Raw genomic sequence first — 17,270 nt, 5'->3', positions numbered from 1 at the left:
ATCAATTTACTTGTGTTCCTTTTTGCCACTATGAATATCTTGTTTGCTTTTTTAAAAATTTTGTTCTAATGATGTATTTACTAGTGCTTATTATAGAAATACCGAGTTAATGTAAATTACTTAAGAACAAAGAACTGGGACCAGAGAGACAGTATAACTCATAAGGTTGCAGGGAGCTGACATTAATTTTGATCATCAGCACCACATATGGTCCCTTAGTCCCACAAGGAATGATCCTTGAGTTCAGAACCAGGAGTAATAGATGAGCACCACCAGCTATTGCTCCCAAGTCACACCAACAAATCCAAGAATTTATGATTCATAAGTCTCCAGCTTTCCATAGCCCCATGTTTTTTTGGACTGGTCACACATCCTTTAATACTCTTTTTTAATGACTTCTACTTAGACTGGTGGACAGCACACAGAAGATAATCAATAAAATGCTTTAAAAAAACTATGATTGTTTACATCTAATAATGGTGAAAATAGAAGATGATATTGATAACCAAACCCTATTTAATTAGGACTTAAACATGACATCTCAAGATATTGAATTAGAAAATATCTAGGTTATTTTATCTAACTTTTCTGAAAAAAAAAAATAGATACTTAACACCAGGTAGAAATATAAAATCTTATATTGCTTTTACTATTTCTTCTAATTTTGTAAAGTATAATCCAAAAATAAAAATAAGGCATAATATCAAAAGCAATGCGAATATTGCTGTAGTGTTGGTCATGCCTTATAGCTTTCCAGTGAACTAGAATAGTGCAAAAGTTAATTTGGGGACTGAAAAGCCAATGCACTAGGGTCTCTTTAATGTTTGTACTGGAAGTTCAACCTAAACAATTAGCCCCTGGTATGTGGCATCTCTAAAGGCATGAATAAAATTCAGTTTCCATTTTGCTACTTTAATTGAGTGTTCTTATTCATTTCTACTTATCTTTAAATTAGTAAGTAAAACAGTAGAAATCTCCAGTCTCAGTTAATTTCTGTATTTTCTTGTTAGATGATTGGAAAACTTTAATTAATAAGGTGACCCAAGTGTCAAATGAGGTCATACAGTTAAGCACTTAAAACATACAGATTTCAGCAAGCACCAACATTTGCAAGTCAGCCGAGTTTGTTAGTTCCAACCATCTTTTAATTAGGCTAGACAAAATGTAACATGCACTAATGTGTGTCCTGGCTAAACTCCAGTGAGAATAATTGCAATATGCCTTACCTAAACTTCCACTATTCAACTGAATGTAGTAGTCTTGTCCATTCTAGTTTATTCTGCATTGATAAGGGTTCTTGTTTCTCAATCTGAGCATTACAGAAAAACAGTTAACAAAGCCTGCTGAAATGAACAATACACTGAGAAGTACGTTATGTGAAAAACCTACTTACTTGCCTCTTCTCACATGTACATAGAATACTTAACAAAATCTGATGAACATCTGTTTCATTCTCACCCTGGTTAAATTACACACACACACACACACACACACACACACACACACACACACACACACACACTTTCTCACATCTAAACTTGGAGAAGACCAAATGCAATTTTAGAAGGTCTGTACATACCACAATTAAAAAAAGCCTATATCTTTAGCTGAAGGTATAGTACAGTGGAAACAAGCTTGATGTGCATATGGTCTACCAGGGTTCAATCTCTGGAAGACTATACTGTTCCCCAGAGCCCCACAAGGACTGATCCCTGAACCAAGTATGAGAGTCAAAATATAGAGTCATAAGCAAGTTCTGAGCACTGCTGGCTATGGCCTAAAACTTTTGAAAAAAGTGAAAAGAATACCTTACATGTGTCTTATCCGACATTTAAAGATTTTTTTAATTTGTCTCTTTTACTGATACCTTATCTTGTATTATGCTAAATAAAAAGTAAATTAAATACAATTTTTGATTGATTTTCTTTACAACTGTAAAGCTAAAAATAAAAACCTATATCCTAAGTTTCCCAGAAAAGGACATTTCTCAAATATAAAGTTTAGTCATAAAAATAATCAAGCTAAAAATAGCTTCAAGAAGTCATAAAGTCCCCCCTTCCAGACATGTAAATTTCCTCCTCATCGAAAAATTGAATTACAAAAAAAATCAGAATGGACTGAAAATATGTGTATAGCCAAATATAGACTAAGTTAAAAGATTAATTTCTGCTATTTCACTTTACTACTTTAGTAAAAAAATGGACTTTATATAAATCAAGTTATACATGTTAAAACACTTGTCAAACATATCTATCTGGCTATAGGGGATCACCTAAGAAACATTAATATATCAAATATTATTAATTATAAATTTTCAAAAAAGAAACATTAGTAGTTTAAATGGTATTAATTGTAAATTTTCCAAGTGATAAAATTTCCATTAGGACAAGAATAATTTCCAAACTAGCCTTGAAATATTTTTATTTCTTAAATTGTCTATCATTTTATTATTTTTTAACTTCTAGGTATACCTCTCAAGTTGTTCTGGCACCTCTTCTGGTGATATGCAACTAATTGGCAGATGGTTCAATACAAGGAACAAGAAATATGGTGCAGCTCTTTTCAGGTCAAGAGGAGCTAAGAGTCAGCAGATTCACCCTGGTGATGTGTTATCCCTCCCCCAACTTCCTGCTATCTTACCTGGAAAAAGAGACCCTCCCACATCTGGGAGGGGGGTCTGTGGCAAGTAATTAAAAGTGGCCTAAGGGGAGGGGTGAGGGACAGACTCAGCAAGAAAGATGCAGCAAGTAGAGAGGAGACACAGCAAGAAGGCAGAAGATGCCTAGAAGTGCTTAGCTTGAAAGGCCATGTGAGGAATATGCACATGGCAGTTAGGGCCTTGTAAAAAGTTAAATGTCTCCTGAAACTTTATCTGACTGCTATTCTGAACCCACTGACCCACCAGGCCTCGGGGCTGCAAGTGTCAGGCAGGGCCAAGAAAGGCCTCACCATTCATCCAAGCACAACTAGGACTTTATAAATAATAATTAATACAAGTACAACAGTGATGCTGCTCAGAAGTCCCAAGACTGCATCCACTGACTATCAAGAACCATGCTGCTTCTATAATAATATTCTTAATTCTAAACTAGTTATTTTTTGAATTAAAAACTCTTAGATTAATCAAAGTGTATCAATTTTCTGTAACAATTACATGTGTGACTCATATTGATATGCATGTCTCACGTGCAATTTTTCTTAAGACATTCTGAGGACATAGCCAGGAGTAGCCCCTGAGCATCTCAAAGTATGGCCCAAAGAGCAAAAAAAAAAGTACACTGGAAATACTTTAAGATATTTTATAAAATATATAGAAAGACATTTTAATAAAATAGATAGATATGCTTTATTAAATATAAGTGATATGTATAGTGGCTAGAGCTATAATACAGTAGATAGGGCACTTGCCTTGCACAAGGCTGACTGGTTTTGAGTCCCAAAACTCTTATGGTCCATCAAACACTGTCAGGAGTAATTCCTGAATGAAGAACCAGGAGTAAACCCTGAGCATCACTATATATGGCCCCCCAAATTATATATGTATGTATGTATGTATATATATAATATATATATGCACACACAAACATAGTTTGTCACAAAATCTCTTTTTAAAAAGTCAGAAAGCTGACATTTGTCCAATAAATTAATACCATTGCTCAGCCAATGTCTTTGATATAATTTATTTCTGTGTATTTCCATCAATTTGTAATATACACAATAATTTCCTTCACATACTAAACTAAAAAATATAGGTATGCGAGGCCGGCGAGGTGGTGCTAGAGGTAAGGTGGCTGCCTTGCAAGAGCTAGCCAAGGAAGGACCGCTGTTCGATCCCCCGGCATCCCATATGGTCCCTCCAAGCCAAGGGCAATTTCTGAGCGCTTAGCCAGGAGTAACCCCTGAGCATCAAATGGGTGTGGCCCAAAAATATAGGTATGCAATTAGTCAATATTCATTAAACTGTCCTGCATAAAATCTTGAACATCACTACAAAAAGCTCAAAATTGTGCTATAATTTATTTCTCCCAAATTAAGGAAAAAGATTTATATTAGGACAATATAATTATTAACATAATAACAATATGAGTGCTTGCTTAGGCAGCACATATAGTAAAAACATAACATAAGTCTAATTACATAGTGATAAACATATCTTTTTAATTTTTTTGATTTGGGGGCCAACCCGATGATGATCAAAGGTTACTCCTGGCTCTGAGCTCAGAAATTGCTCCTGGCTTGGGGGACCATATGGGATGCCAGAGGATCAAACCATGGTCCATCCTAGTCTAGCACTTGCAAGACAGGTGCTCTATCACTTGTGCCACCATTCCAGCTCCTTCATAGTGATAAACATTCTTGTAAAAATAAAGAAAAACTTGTAAAAATCCCTTTAAGAATTAAAAGAAGAAATTTATAAGATGAAAGGCCACTAAAGACAGTTTTTACAACTGATTATATTAAATGTAAAAGAACTTCCTTATAAAAAAATCTTTTGTGGTGCCAGAGCATTGGCATAAGTGGTAAGGGTCTGTCTTGTGCATACTAGCCTAGGACAGAACATAGTTCGATTGCCCCAGTGTCCCACATGGTCCTCTAAGCCAGGAGTGATTTATGAGCTCATAGCCAGGAGTAAGTCTGATCGTCACCTGGTATGACCAAAAAACAACAAAAAAAAATTATTATTTTTTGTGAAAAGAACTGATTTGTCCTTAGCTTGTATTCATTGCAGCTTTCCATGACTACTGAAGTTTTATTTTAAGTTAATAACGTGGCCAAATTTAGAATTGATAAATAGTCAAATATGAAAACACTATTCTATTTATCTAAAAGACTATGGAACTTCTCAGAGATGTTATAGACAACAAAGAAGCATCTTTATGAACATATATACACATATAACTACACATGTGTATGGGTAGATAGCTAGATGATTAGACAGACAGACAGACAGACAGACAGACAGACAGACAGACAGACAGACAGACAGACAGACAGGTAGGTAGGTAGGTAGGTAGGTAGGTAGGTAGGTAGGTAGGTAGGTAGGTAGGTAGGTAGGTAGGTAAGTAGAGAGATAGGTAGGTAGGTAAGTAGAGAGATAGGTAGGTAGGTAGGTAGGTAGGTAGGTAGGTAGGTAGGTAGGTAGGTAGGTAGGTAGGTAGGTAGGTAGGTAGGAGGTAGGTAGGTAGAATTTTAAGAGAAGTATCTCAACCCCAACTCCTCTCACCAATCATGCAGAAAAAGAAAAACAGTAGCAAGAGAAAAAAATTAACCTCAATAATGCTATTGACTTATTATATTTATAACAACCATTCATTGACTGCACATAAAGACATTTTATGAAGGGTGTGCAAATATAAAATCTTTATTAGTCTTTGATGATAATGTAGACCTTTACATAATTCCAATATTTTAGGAAATAAAACGTACTTTCATCAAATTTGCGATCAATAAAAGTCTTTTGATATACAAGTTCTGATTCATCAAGTTTATACAAAATCCATGAATATCAAATATGTACATGTCACTATTCCCATAACTGGAATTAAAGGTATAAATAGTCCCAAATATCTATGTATCATAGAGTAATCAAATGAAATAGCATTATATACCTGGTAGCATTATCCTCCAGAGGGTACATGAGCATTCAGTTTTAAAGATTAAGAACATTACTCTGGCATTAATATGGTCCTCCTGCATGCCAGGAGCGATTTCTGAGCACAGAGCCAGGAATAACCCCCTGGTTGTGTCCCGCAAACATAAACAAAAACAAAAAAAAGTAAAGATTAAGAACATTAGGGATGAATCATGTGATGTGTCTAGGGAAAGTGCTATGAGCTTAAAAGAAAGCTTTCTCCAATCACTTAGTGCCATATCTAAATACTTTTGATCAATCACCTCAGCACCAGGTCTGAAGTTCTCTTCTCACTAGGGACTGTTGTAGTTCTTCCCAGTCATTTCCACTAATGTTAAAATTGCCCATTAGCAAAATAAAATTTCTGGAGAGCCACCTTGTGTAACTCTTATGGTTATGATCTATTAATGTGTCATGAATTTCAGCTAGTAAACATTTAAGACAGAACCCTGACTCATGAGCTATTCATCATTTGACACATAGCTGTCAGTTAAGGGATTTGAAACACCTCCCTTATTCTGTTGTTCAATTAACATCATGCAGATGCATACAAAGACTTCTGTTATCAGAAGAGATTCGATTCATCCATTCCACACTAAGACCCTTTTGTTTTTAAAGAATGCAGCATTGTTAGGACTTTTTAAGAATGTATTACTGCCTTATACTGTATGAATTGATAAGAAAAGAAAGGTCAGAGAACTCTACAGCATCAGTCCTACAAAGGCAAACTTTTAGATTGTGATATGGAAAGAGAAAGCTTGGTATTAGAAAGAATATATAGGCATTCCTCACTCACTACTTTTCTAAATAATATGCATCTGCAGAGACTATCTCTCAGGTTTTCTAAAGTTCCAAACATTCTTGAAAATCTACTATAGTTTCTACTCTTTGCAACATCAGCAATAAAATCTACTCAAATTTTAAAGTTATAACTTTCTACTTTAGTGGCTGAAACATAATTTCAAGAAACTCAAGTAAACCTATAAAAATAATAGTCAAGTATCTTGGAAAGGTTCTTGCTTTATATTTAAATTTCATAAAATATTTAATATTTTATATATCTAAGAATATTACTAAATATGTTTGTTTAGTAAATTCGGTTTCCAGACTGAAGTTTAGACTCAAATTTTTTCAGAAAATAAGTTGTTTAATATTAACTTTTTAAATGCACAATTAGCACAGAGTCTACTGTAAAGTTTTCCTGAAAAATACTAGTTCCATGGAAGATCAATAGGCAATAATAAGGACAGGTTGTTTTTTTTTTTGGCTCATTGCAAACACATTACAACCAAATACAAAGGCAAATGCAATGAAGCAGAAGAGGGTTTTTCAATAAAGAGTTTTGAGTTGTGTTGAAAGACAACATCAAGGTGAGGTCATTTGTAGTGAGTCCAGAATTAAAATCTGGCATTCATAAAACCTCCACTCAGCCACATCCCATCAAAAATGTGAGTTCATGACTTCCCTATTCAAGAAGCTTCCCCAAGATCAGAGCCATTACAAACTGATGTTACTTGGAATAGTAACCCTCCTATGCGGTATAATCAGTACACTCCAACTTCTGACATCAGCAGACCAATAACAACTGTGTACTAGTCCATGAGCAGTCAATTATATCCAAGTTGGGTAGACCATTTTTTTTCAATATTTCTACATACAACATAGACCTGCAGACAACACAGGTCTATGGAGTAGAGGTTGAAAGACACTTGAATGCATATATCGCTAAAGTCTCTAAATTAATAAAGCACAGTTTCGGGGCCGAAGAGATAGCATGGAGGTAGGGCATTTGCCTTGCATGCAGGACGACAGTGGCTCAATCCCCACATCCCATATGCTCCCCCGAGCCTGCCAGGAGCATTTCTGAGCATAGAGCCAGGAGTAACCCCTGAGTGCTACCGGGTGTGACCCCCCCCCCCAATAAAATAAAGCACAGTTTCAGTAATGGCTCATGCAAAAGGAACATATTGACTATTTTGGAGAATCAAAGTCTATTAATGAACACTTGTAGTTCTTTATCATATATATACATATATATGTATATATATACTGAGCTATTTCAGGTCATTTGCATTTATTAACATTTATTCATATAAACACCGAAAAATGGGTGTATTAAGAAAAATGTATGGTTGCAGTGATAGTAGAGTGGATAGAATTCTTACCTGACATGCAGTTGCAGTCAACCAGGGTTTGACTCTGGCAACCAATACAGTTCCCTGAGTCTGCCAGGAGTGATCCCTGAGCAAACAGCTTGATGTCAGCCCTAAGTACAGACTGGTGTGTCCCAGAAACAAAACAAAGCAAAACAACCCATAAAAAGCAAGAAAAATTTCTATAAAAACTAAGTGCTACAAGTAAGATAATAGATCAAATGATAAACACAGGTATTATCATTTCTTTAATTCCCATCAGAAATTATTATGGAATAAAATTATTTATTATAATAAAAGTTAACCAACTATCTGAAGTAACACCTGATACACTAATTTCCCATTTCTGATTTTTTGTGTTTTGTACAAACTTTAAATTCACTTACTCCCAGATACTCCTAAGCAATCTATAGGTAAATAGGTCAGAAAATATTTGCCTATTTCCAAATAAAGAAATGGCACCCAGGAATAGAAATGGCTTTAAGTCACAGTTATTCAGTTCTCCAGCTCTAGAAGACAGGGTACAGAAAAAAATCTGCTTCCTTAGTTCAATTCATTTTCAGCATATTCCCTCATTGTTCTCTTTCTTTCCCAGGGCTGTGCTTAGCACAATAAGAAGCTGTTCCAGAACTGCAGACTGAAGGGCTAGGCTGGCAAAGAGAAGTAGTTGAAAGCAGAAATCCCACTCCACTATTACCAGGCACTGACTGAAATCACTAAATCACACTCAGATATATCCAGTTTTCTATTTATTATAAAGACACAAATGTTTCAGAAACATTTTCAGAAATTGAACTAAGCTAGAAGTCGGAAATAGGCATATTCATCTGGAAAGAAAGTTTTATTTTACTGTAGTAACAGGTTAGGGGAAGAAATGAGCTAATTATCCATAGGAGATAAAAAAAAACAACAACAAAACAACTCAAGAACCAGGTGCCTGCATTCCTGTGAGAACAATAAGAAAATACCTATGTTATTCTCTGAGTTAGGCTTCAACTCTGGACAGTGAGCCCATAAGGAGTTGAACTTAAAGTAGGCATTCTTTATGCTTTGTTTTGAAATAAAAGTGTTATTTCTCCAGAAAATATTTAATTTGTATACCTATTTTACATTCTGAGGTCACATAAAAATATTTCCAGTGAATGAAGTCACCAGTGAAAAAAGTTTAAGAAGTCTAGCTGCAGGTTCTCAAACCTGACTGAACACTGGAATCATAGAACAGAGAAATAAGTCTATGAAACCTCGCTCCCACCCTCAGGGAAGATTCTGAGGCAATTGTCCAATTTGTGGTCCGGCTCTCAATCCGATCATTAGCAAAGTTAGAAAGATCTTGGAAATTTTAAAAAGCTCTCAGTGCTTCAAATTAAAAGGCAAGTTTGATAATCTCTGAGCTAAGATCACTACTTCTTAAGTGTATTTCCTTGCCAGCAGCATCACTGTCACTTGGAAACTCATTTAAAAAAAAAAAAAAAACACAACTTCCAGGTGTAGGTCCTTCCTGAGACTATTAAATCTGAATCTCCTAAAGAAGGATTCACTAATTTTCATGGAAAAAGCTCAGCAGTTTGAATACATACTCACATACACTCCAGAAAAAAGTGTTCTAGAATAGTCTGTGTTGCTTTAAGTAACATATTATTCAAAGTTATTTCCAACAACCAGAATTCTAATATTCTCACTAATAACTCTCAGGATGGACTCAGGCTTGAGTACATGTTTTAAAAAAATACAGGCAAATTACTTGGCTCTACATTACCTAATAATTAGGATTTAGTTTAAAAAATATAATGGATTTCTGAATTTATCTTCCTATAAAATCTTTTTAAAGCACATCTATTACAGAACACATATAACAAAATCCCAAGTTATTGATGAGTCCTGAATAATCATAAAAATATCATAACTTAACAAAAATATGGTCTTATTATTAGGAATTATGTCTCTCTAGAACTACAGTATTTTTGTATATTTAGCATATACTTAAAATCTAGTAAGAACTAGAAAGAACACTGCCTCTTTAAGTGGTGACCACTCATTTCTTTCTCCAGCCCCAATACTGGCATCTCATAGTTTGTGAAACCCCAAATTCTCCAGGGTCAGTTATGTTCAAAACAAGTCTTGAATCTAGAACAAGACTCTCTGAACCTGATCATTAGGTCAACAGTAATCAGTAGGCAAACACTACCTTTGTTCATCTATCAAACAGAAACTACTGGTATATTTTTATATTATGAAAGAAGTGGCACAAACTCTATGAAACCTGAAGCCAAAGAGTGCTGGGTTTGAATGGAAACTCTACCACTTACTTTTGGGTGAAGGTCAACTAAGAAAGTCGCTTGAACATCCGAAATCTCCATTACCTCATCTATAACTTAGTATATCCTTCGGTATAATATTTTTTAGAAAGATGTCTTGTTATCCTAAAATTATATACTAAAAATATTGTCACTAAATTATACATTTTAATATAACTACTCCTTAAAGAGCTCATAAAATTTAATGGGGAAAATAAGTATGTATGAATATCAAAATTAACATGATTCTAAAGTCATTTAAGACATAAAAATAAGGGCCAAAAAAAATAGCACAATGGGTAAGTCACTTGTCTTGCACAGAGCTGGCCCAGTTTAATTCCTAGCAGCACATATGATACCTTTAGCATTGCCAGGAGTGATCCCTGAGTGGAGAGCCATGAGCAAAACTTTAGTACCACCAGGTGTGCCCTCTCTCAAAATATAACTAGTATTGTAACTATTTCATTCTTCTCTCAGGTAAAAAAATATAATGTTTTAGAGAATTATATTAAAAATTATAGTACATTAAAAATTTAAATGTCTGATTAGAGTTTAAAAGTAAAGCACTGTTTTCAGGAAGACAAACCAAGTAAATCTTCAAAAATAACTTCCCAATCTAACTAAAAGACTAAAGGAGAAAATTAAATTCAGAAATTTCTTTACATTACTATATATACAAATAAAATAATAGGTGCTTTTTATCTTATATGTTCATAATTTTAAATACCTTTCAGTTTATTGGGACTGATTGCAAGCAAATATTTCATATAATTTTATTTCAGTAATATAGGAATTGTCTGGATACAAATTGATTACTCCTAAGAAATCTTAGTACCATGGATATTTATGATATACATATTTTCTGTTGCTGAAAATAAATAGCAACAAGAGACCTATAACATTGGGAGGCTATAACTGAAATAGTTCAGTGTATAGTTAAAACAAAGGAAAATATTTCTTCTTTGTGATATCTGAGTGTTATGAGAAAAATACGCCATGTAAATTACTTTATTGGTAGTATAAATTAAAAAGGTTGCTTTAAAAAATTATCCTTCATTTCCTGGAATTCTAAATAAAATAACAATTACATATTTTTAAATTTTAACTATTAATAGTATGTACAAATATTTATGTAACTGATGCCATAACTTTTATATTCATTTTGAAAATAAAGGAAGTTTGAAAACATGTTTCTAACACATATTTTACATTGATCAAACACAATACATACTCATAGGAAAAGAAGATGATGAAAAAATAGAACTCTGATTCAAAGACGTCTCAAGTTGCCACTCTGAAATTCTTCACTGAAGAAATAGAGAACTTGACCTCAAAGTAAAGCAGCATCAAAAAGAAAAAGAGGTTGAAGGCCTATTAGCATTTCTGAACTATTGCCCACATGTGGGGACCATGCCAGGGATGACTCTGGCATTCTGCACAAAACATGCTGCCCAGCTAAGCCTTTATTTGCGAAAGTAGGAGGACATTGCTGCACAGATTGGCTCTTTGAAACTTTGGGTGTATGAAAAAAAAGAAGCTGTCACTTGGTTTAGAAACCTAATGAAAGGAAAGAAGTTTCAACAATTTTCCTGCGATAGATTAGAAGAGTAGCTCAGAACTACACACAGAGTAAATTGTAAATGCATATGCACATGTAAATTGCCTTGCATATGTATGTGAATAACAATGTTGCAGGGCTTGTAATTCTTTAAAGAGCGAATCTATCTTAAAAGAATATATATCCTTTACAATTTACCAAACTTGTGGCACATTTTACATCAGAAAAGCATTCCTAAAATACATAAAATCCTGTCTTCTATGAGACTGAGATAAGTTAGCCACCTCAAGATTTTATTTGCAGCAGCACTGGAATGAAAAACTTTAAATTAGATAATTGGACAAGATAAATTGAACAAGGTGGCAAAAGTTGGTACTTTCAGAAAACTTTCAAATTAGCTCATAATATACTTAGCAACTTAAAAGATTCTACGTGTACTTTTGTTTGTTTGTTTGTTTGCTTTTGGGCCACACCCATCAGTATGTAGGGGTTACTCCTGGCTCTGCACTCAAGAATTGCTCCTGACTGTCTTGGGGTGCCATATGGAATGCTGGGGATTGAACGTGGGTTGGCAGTTGAACCTGGTGTTATAGGAAAACACCCTACCCACTGGACCATCACTCTGGCCCCAGGGTTTGTATTTTTCTCTGCCTTTTTCAAGTGCTCCATGCTTCGAGCTGCCCTCTTCACACACACAACCCCAAATTGGAGACTAGAATCTCCCAGACGGTGTTCCAGTACGGAGCAAACCCTATTCTTAGAGGAAAATCCTCAGGCAGGCCTCCTAAGTGTATTTTTTGAACCACTTCATGTCAAAATTTCATTTCCTAAATGAGTAATCAAATATCATATAAATATAAGTATTACAGAAAAATATTGGCATAACTGAGATACCGTAAGTATAGAAAATTGCTTTGATTTAACTTACCTATGCACTCCTGGCATTAACTTACTTTTATGAATATGTGCTTCTGAAAATGCCTAGAGTACAGTACTCTTGATAACAACAGATTATAAATCAAGTTAAAATTGTACTTCTCACAGCTGCACACATATATCCTAACCTAATTGTCCATTGCATCTTCTCCAAGTTAGCACTGTTTCATAGAGCACATGGCAAGAATGACATTTTTTTCAATTGTTAATCTGTTGAATGTAAATCTAAACTCTCAATAGTTTATGGTAATATATTTTGTGTCATATAAGAGTCTGATGTGTAAAAGATGTGGGTGGTTTTGAATTTCCTTACTTGAAAACAAAGATGTCGTTTCAAGTTAAAATAAGCCTTGTTCTTCCATATTATAATAATGATTTTTCACAGAAAAATATCTGAGTAATTTTTGGGCTTTTAAATAAAGTATTCTTTGGTTCAGACACTGAAGAAAATAATTAACACCATCAAAACTCTTACAAGCTACTTAAAGTTGTATGACTATAACCAAACTCCTAGGCAGTGATTTAGTTACTATCTGAAATCTTTTTTTGAGCATTAAGGACAGCAATGATAAAAATAAAATCACCTTTCTGCGATTACAAGCTGACACTCAAAATTCTGAACATGGACCTAATCTGTTTCCTGAAATCACTTTCTTTTTTTTTTAATAGGAATCATCCTCAATTCTGAAGTTGGAATAACCATGCAGCCAAAAGATTTTAATTTATGATATGCAGTGACAGATGATTTTTCAGGAAAAAAGGAAATTTTTGTATCTAATAATTCTGAATGGCATGAATTTAAATTTGTTGTTTTATAAACTGATGTCTTCATTTCAAAAAATATATATTTTTGAATATATATATATACATTTTTTCAGTCTGCCAACATTAAATTAGATGAACATTAACATAACTTTTAAGTTTCTCAAAAACAGAAGAATTCTGACAGGTAGATTTCTCTATTCCTTAGCTGTCACAATATCAAATCACCCTGATTGCTTTGACAGTGACCTGGGTGTATAGTGTACATATGTATAGTGTTTAACTTGAGGAACAGTAACACGATGGCTTTTCATAAATACAATATCAAATGTTACCCGAGACTCTGTTATCATTAGATAGAAGTTAATGTAACATATATATATATATATATATATATATATATATTTGAGTCCACTTAAAAGTTATGTATCCTGCATACAGGATACCCATTTTCCGAATTTGAGTTTATAATAAAACAAGATTAGTAGACAATATTCGACTTCAATTAATTGAAATAAATATGACATTCTGTCAAGCTACATAAAAAGCATACCAAAGTCAGTCAAAACACACATAGAATCACTGGTTGAACTTCTGTGTTTAATCAAGAGTAAAGGACTCATAACTTACTCTAAGTGGCTACTTACAAAGTATCAAATACAAAAATTATTAACAAATCTCTCAAGAGTAAAGGAAGCATGTATAGCTCTACTTATTTTGTGTTTTCTATGTTGTTCAACTAATAATTTGCAAGATAACAGTATTATTTTAAGCTAAATATGACATATTAAAGATTGAATAGTTACCAGAAATCTGTAAATTCCTTTAATAATGATCATTTAACCCTATCAAACCAAATGAATGAACTTCATCTTTTGTTTTTTGTTCTGCATCTGCATTAGCATAGCTGCTGATTATAATAGCCTAGTGGCACATAAAGTTACATGGAGAAAATAACAATATTCTTATCAATCACAAAATACTCCCTGAGATACAACTGTACAATCACAGAGATTATTCAATCACGTTATAGTTACTTTTATTTTATTAAGGAACTTAGCTTCAGTTCAAGAAATTCTGGTTCATAAGGAATATAGTACTTCTCCAATGTAACACCATGCATGTGCATATGTACATGGGCTTCACACATACACACACACAAACACACACACATACACAGAGTTTAAGTCTTTCAAGCTACTTTGAAAAATTAGCTTTTCCATTTGTATGTTTAAGTTTTTCTAAAACTTTTAATTTAAAAAATATTCATTACACAAATGTCTAACACACATAAGCTCAAATTCTTATATTTGCCATATAATTCCCAATTCTATTAAAAGTTAAAAACACATTTTAATTAAAAAAATATGAATGATCTTTCCTACTGACTCTCAGTTTTATGTCTTTACATGGTGAATCAGCAAATGTATTCTTTTCTTATTCATATAAAATAATGACAATGGCTTGAAAAACATTATACAATTTGTCACAGTCAACCTAATTGGGGATTTAATAAAGTAATTCCATTGTTTTCAAATTTTGATCAAGTTCTTTATTACTAAATTAAGTGACCATATATGATAAGTTACAATATACAAGTATATCTTCTAGAAAATTACTAAAACCTTAGTATATGCTCAAGTCCATCTCTTTTTTAAAACTAATTGCATAGTGATTCATACATCAAAACATACATCATCAGAGAACTTTCCTGTGAAAGAAAAATAACCAGAGATAACATACAACAGAAACACTTATTTCGCTAAAATACCAAAACAATACAAACAACTATTACTTCGTGCTTCCTAAAAACCTGTAAACATAGTATTTTAATCACTTAAAGAATTATGTCTTTTTCTATAGCAAATCTATGTTCTTTTGTACACTTTCCTGTTTGGACTCAGAAATCTTTCGTCCTACAGTCTTTTAAGCCTTCATGAAACAATTGTTGGGAGTGTGGGTGGCTGTGCAGTTAATTTATACTTTCCAAGGAAAGGTATTTGATGAGTGAGCAAATAACTCCCACTTCAAATTAACCTCTTAGGATGGTATACTTTTATTTCTTACCTCTTCCCTAAAACACCTCTCCTATTCCCTGACAGAAATTAAATTCACAAACACGGCATTTTCCATTATTGGCTCTTTCCTCTTTGCAACTGTACATTTCTCAAGTATATTTAATTATCCATTCTTTGTGATCAGAAAACGGTTTATCTATATACCTAGATAGTTAGATATAGAAACTATATGTAGAATTTAAGACATATTTTCCTTAGCAACTGTTTGTGACGATTATAATTTAAAAACTATTAGCTAAACTCCATAGCATCAGTACTTCTGAGTTTACCTAAGCGTTTCCTTCAATCTGCTTACTTTTATAACTCAACGTGGCTTCAACATCACACTGCTCTAAGAACATCATCTGCCCTACATAATAGTGCTTTGCTACAGCATTAGACTTGGAAGACAATCACTTGAAAAAATCAGAGAAGTCAACAAAGAAACAAAGATACTGTAAAAATGACCAGGTGACCAGAAAAGTACAAAAGAACACCCCTCTTATTGTTCAGACACCTGTGTAGTAAATTTTATGTGACAATCCGTTGTTCCATCAATAGGAATGCAAAGCAGAAAGGAACAAGAGCTCTGTCTTTTGCTTGGCTCAAAGAAATTCAAAACAACTTTTTTTTTTTTTTTTTTTTTTTTTTTGTTTTTTGGGCCACACCCGGTGACGCTCAGGGGTTACTCCTGGCTATGCGCTCAGAAGTCGCTCCTGGCTTGGGGGACCATATGGGACGCCGGGGGATCGAACCGCGGTCCGTCCTAGGCTAGCGCAGGTAAGGCAGGCACCTTACCTTTTAGCGCCACCGCCCGGCCCCTCAAAACAACTTTAACCTGCACCTGTCAAAAGGTATTCAGAAGGACCGAAATAGAAGGGGGGGGGGGCGAAAGGCTCACGTTCTCCAGTACTCTAGAGTGGATCTCCCAAAAATACATTTAAATAGAAGCTCTAGGTGTCACCTTTGATCATTTTCCTTCCTTGCCATTCCAGGGCAGACCCCTGGCTCTCTATTCTCCAGGGTACCTTGCAGAAAGAAAAAAAAAAAAAAAAAAAAAAAAAAGGACCTAAGTGTCACTTACCAGTTGCATGCCACAGATAAAGATAAGCGTGCACCTGCCACTGCAACAACCCATGGTTTCCGAGACCCCTGCCACGGCCAGCCTGTCCCACGTCGGCCACCGTCGAGGCCCCCAGTTGATCCAATCAGAGAGCGAGGAAGGACGGGCAAACCTGCCCAGGGCTCCGGGGCTCGGGGCTGCTGCTGCTGCCAGTGTCCGGGCAAGTGACTGGCATTAGGACCTGCCTGCGCGGCGGAGGCGGCGGCGGCGGCGGTGGCGGTGGCAGCTCCAGCCGCGCCCGCCCGCCGCACATACCTTCACTCGCTCGGTGCACACGCCGCGCCCAGGGCAGCGCCCCCAGCCGAGTCGCGCCCAGGGCCCGCAGGGGCAGCCGCGGCAGCTCGGCAGCGCCGCCGCGCCCTGGGGCATCTGGCCCCCAAGTTGCGCCCCCGCCGCTGCGAGCGCCGCCGCCCCACGCGCGCCCACCCCGCGCGGCCGACGCCTAGACGCGCGCTCGCCCCGCGCTCCGAGCGTGCGGGGCTCCGGGGGCGGCTGCAGCGCGCGCGGGGCGCTGCCCGCCTCTCCTGTGCGAGCCGCGAGCGGCTGGCTCCGCGCACCCCACGCGCTCTGCGGGGGCCCCGCGCCCGGGGGCGTGGCGCTGGCCGGGCGAGCTTGCCAGGGGGGCTTGCCAGGGGCTCCGTGGGCTACGCGGTGCGTCGCTGCTGGACCTCCCCTCGGCCCTAAATCTCCCGATCCTCCAGCTCCCACTCTGGCCACCTGATCCCCGCCTCCTGCTGCCTCAACGTCAACTTCTT

At 35.9% G+C, this 17,270-nt stretch overlaps 1 protein-coding gene across 2 annotated transcripts in view; it reads right to left on the bottom strand.

Annotated features, from left to right (window-relative positions):
• NKAIN2 (sodium/potassium transporting ATPase interacting 2) overlaps positions 1-16,812 on the bottom strand; it is a 1,155,126-nt gene extending 1,138,314 nt beyond the window's left edge. Inside the window, exon 1 of one of the 2 annotated variants that reach the window (XM_049771147.1) lies at positions 16,477-16,812. In XM_049771147.1, coding sequence (XP_049627104.1) covers positions 16,477-16,530 — 54 coding nt within the window. In that variant the 5' untranslated portion in view covers positions 16,531-16,812. The remainder of the gene's footprint in view (positions 1-16,476) is intronic. The other variant, XM_049771146.1, reaches the window with a different exon arrangement.
• Positions 16,813-17,270: the final 458 nt, after the last annotated feature.

Source organism: Suncus etruscus, chromosome 4 (assembly GCF_024139225.1).
Source record: "Suncus etruscus isolate mSunEtr1 chromosome 4, mSunEtr1.pri.cur, whole genome shotgun sequence".
NCBI classification, from domain to species: Eukaryota; Metazoa; Chordata; class Mammalia; order Eulipotyphla; family Soricidae; genus Suncus; species Suncus etruscus.
The sequence above is the reverse complement of the archived record's forward strand: the minus strand, read 5'-3'. Positions and strand labels throughout refer to the sequence as shown.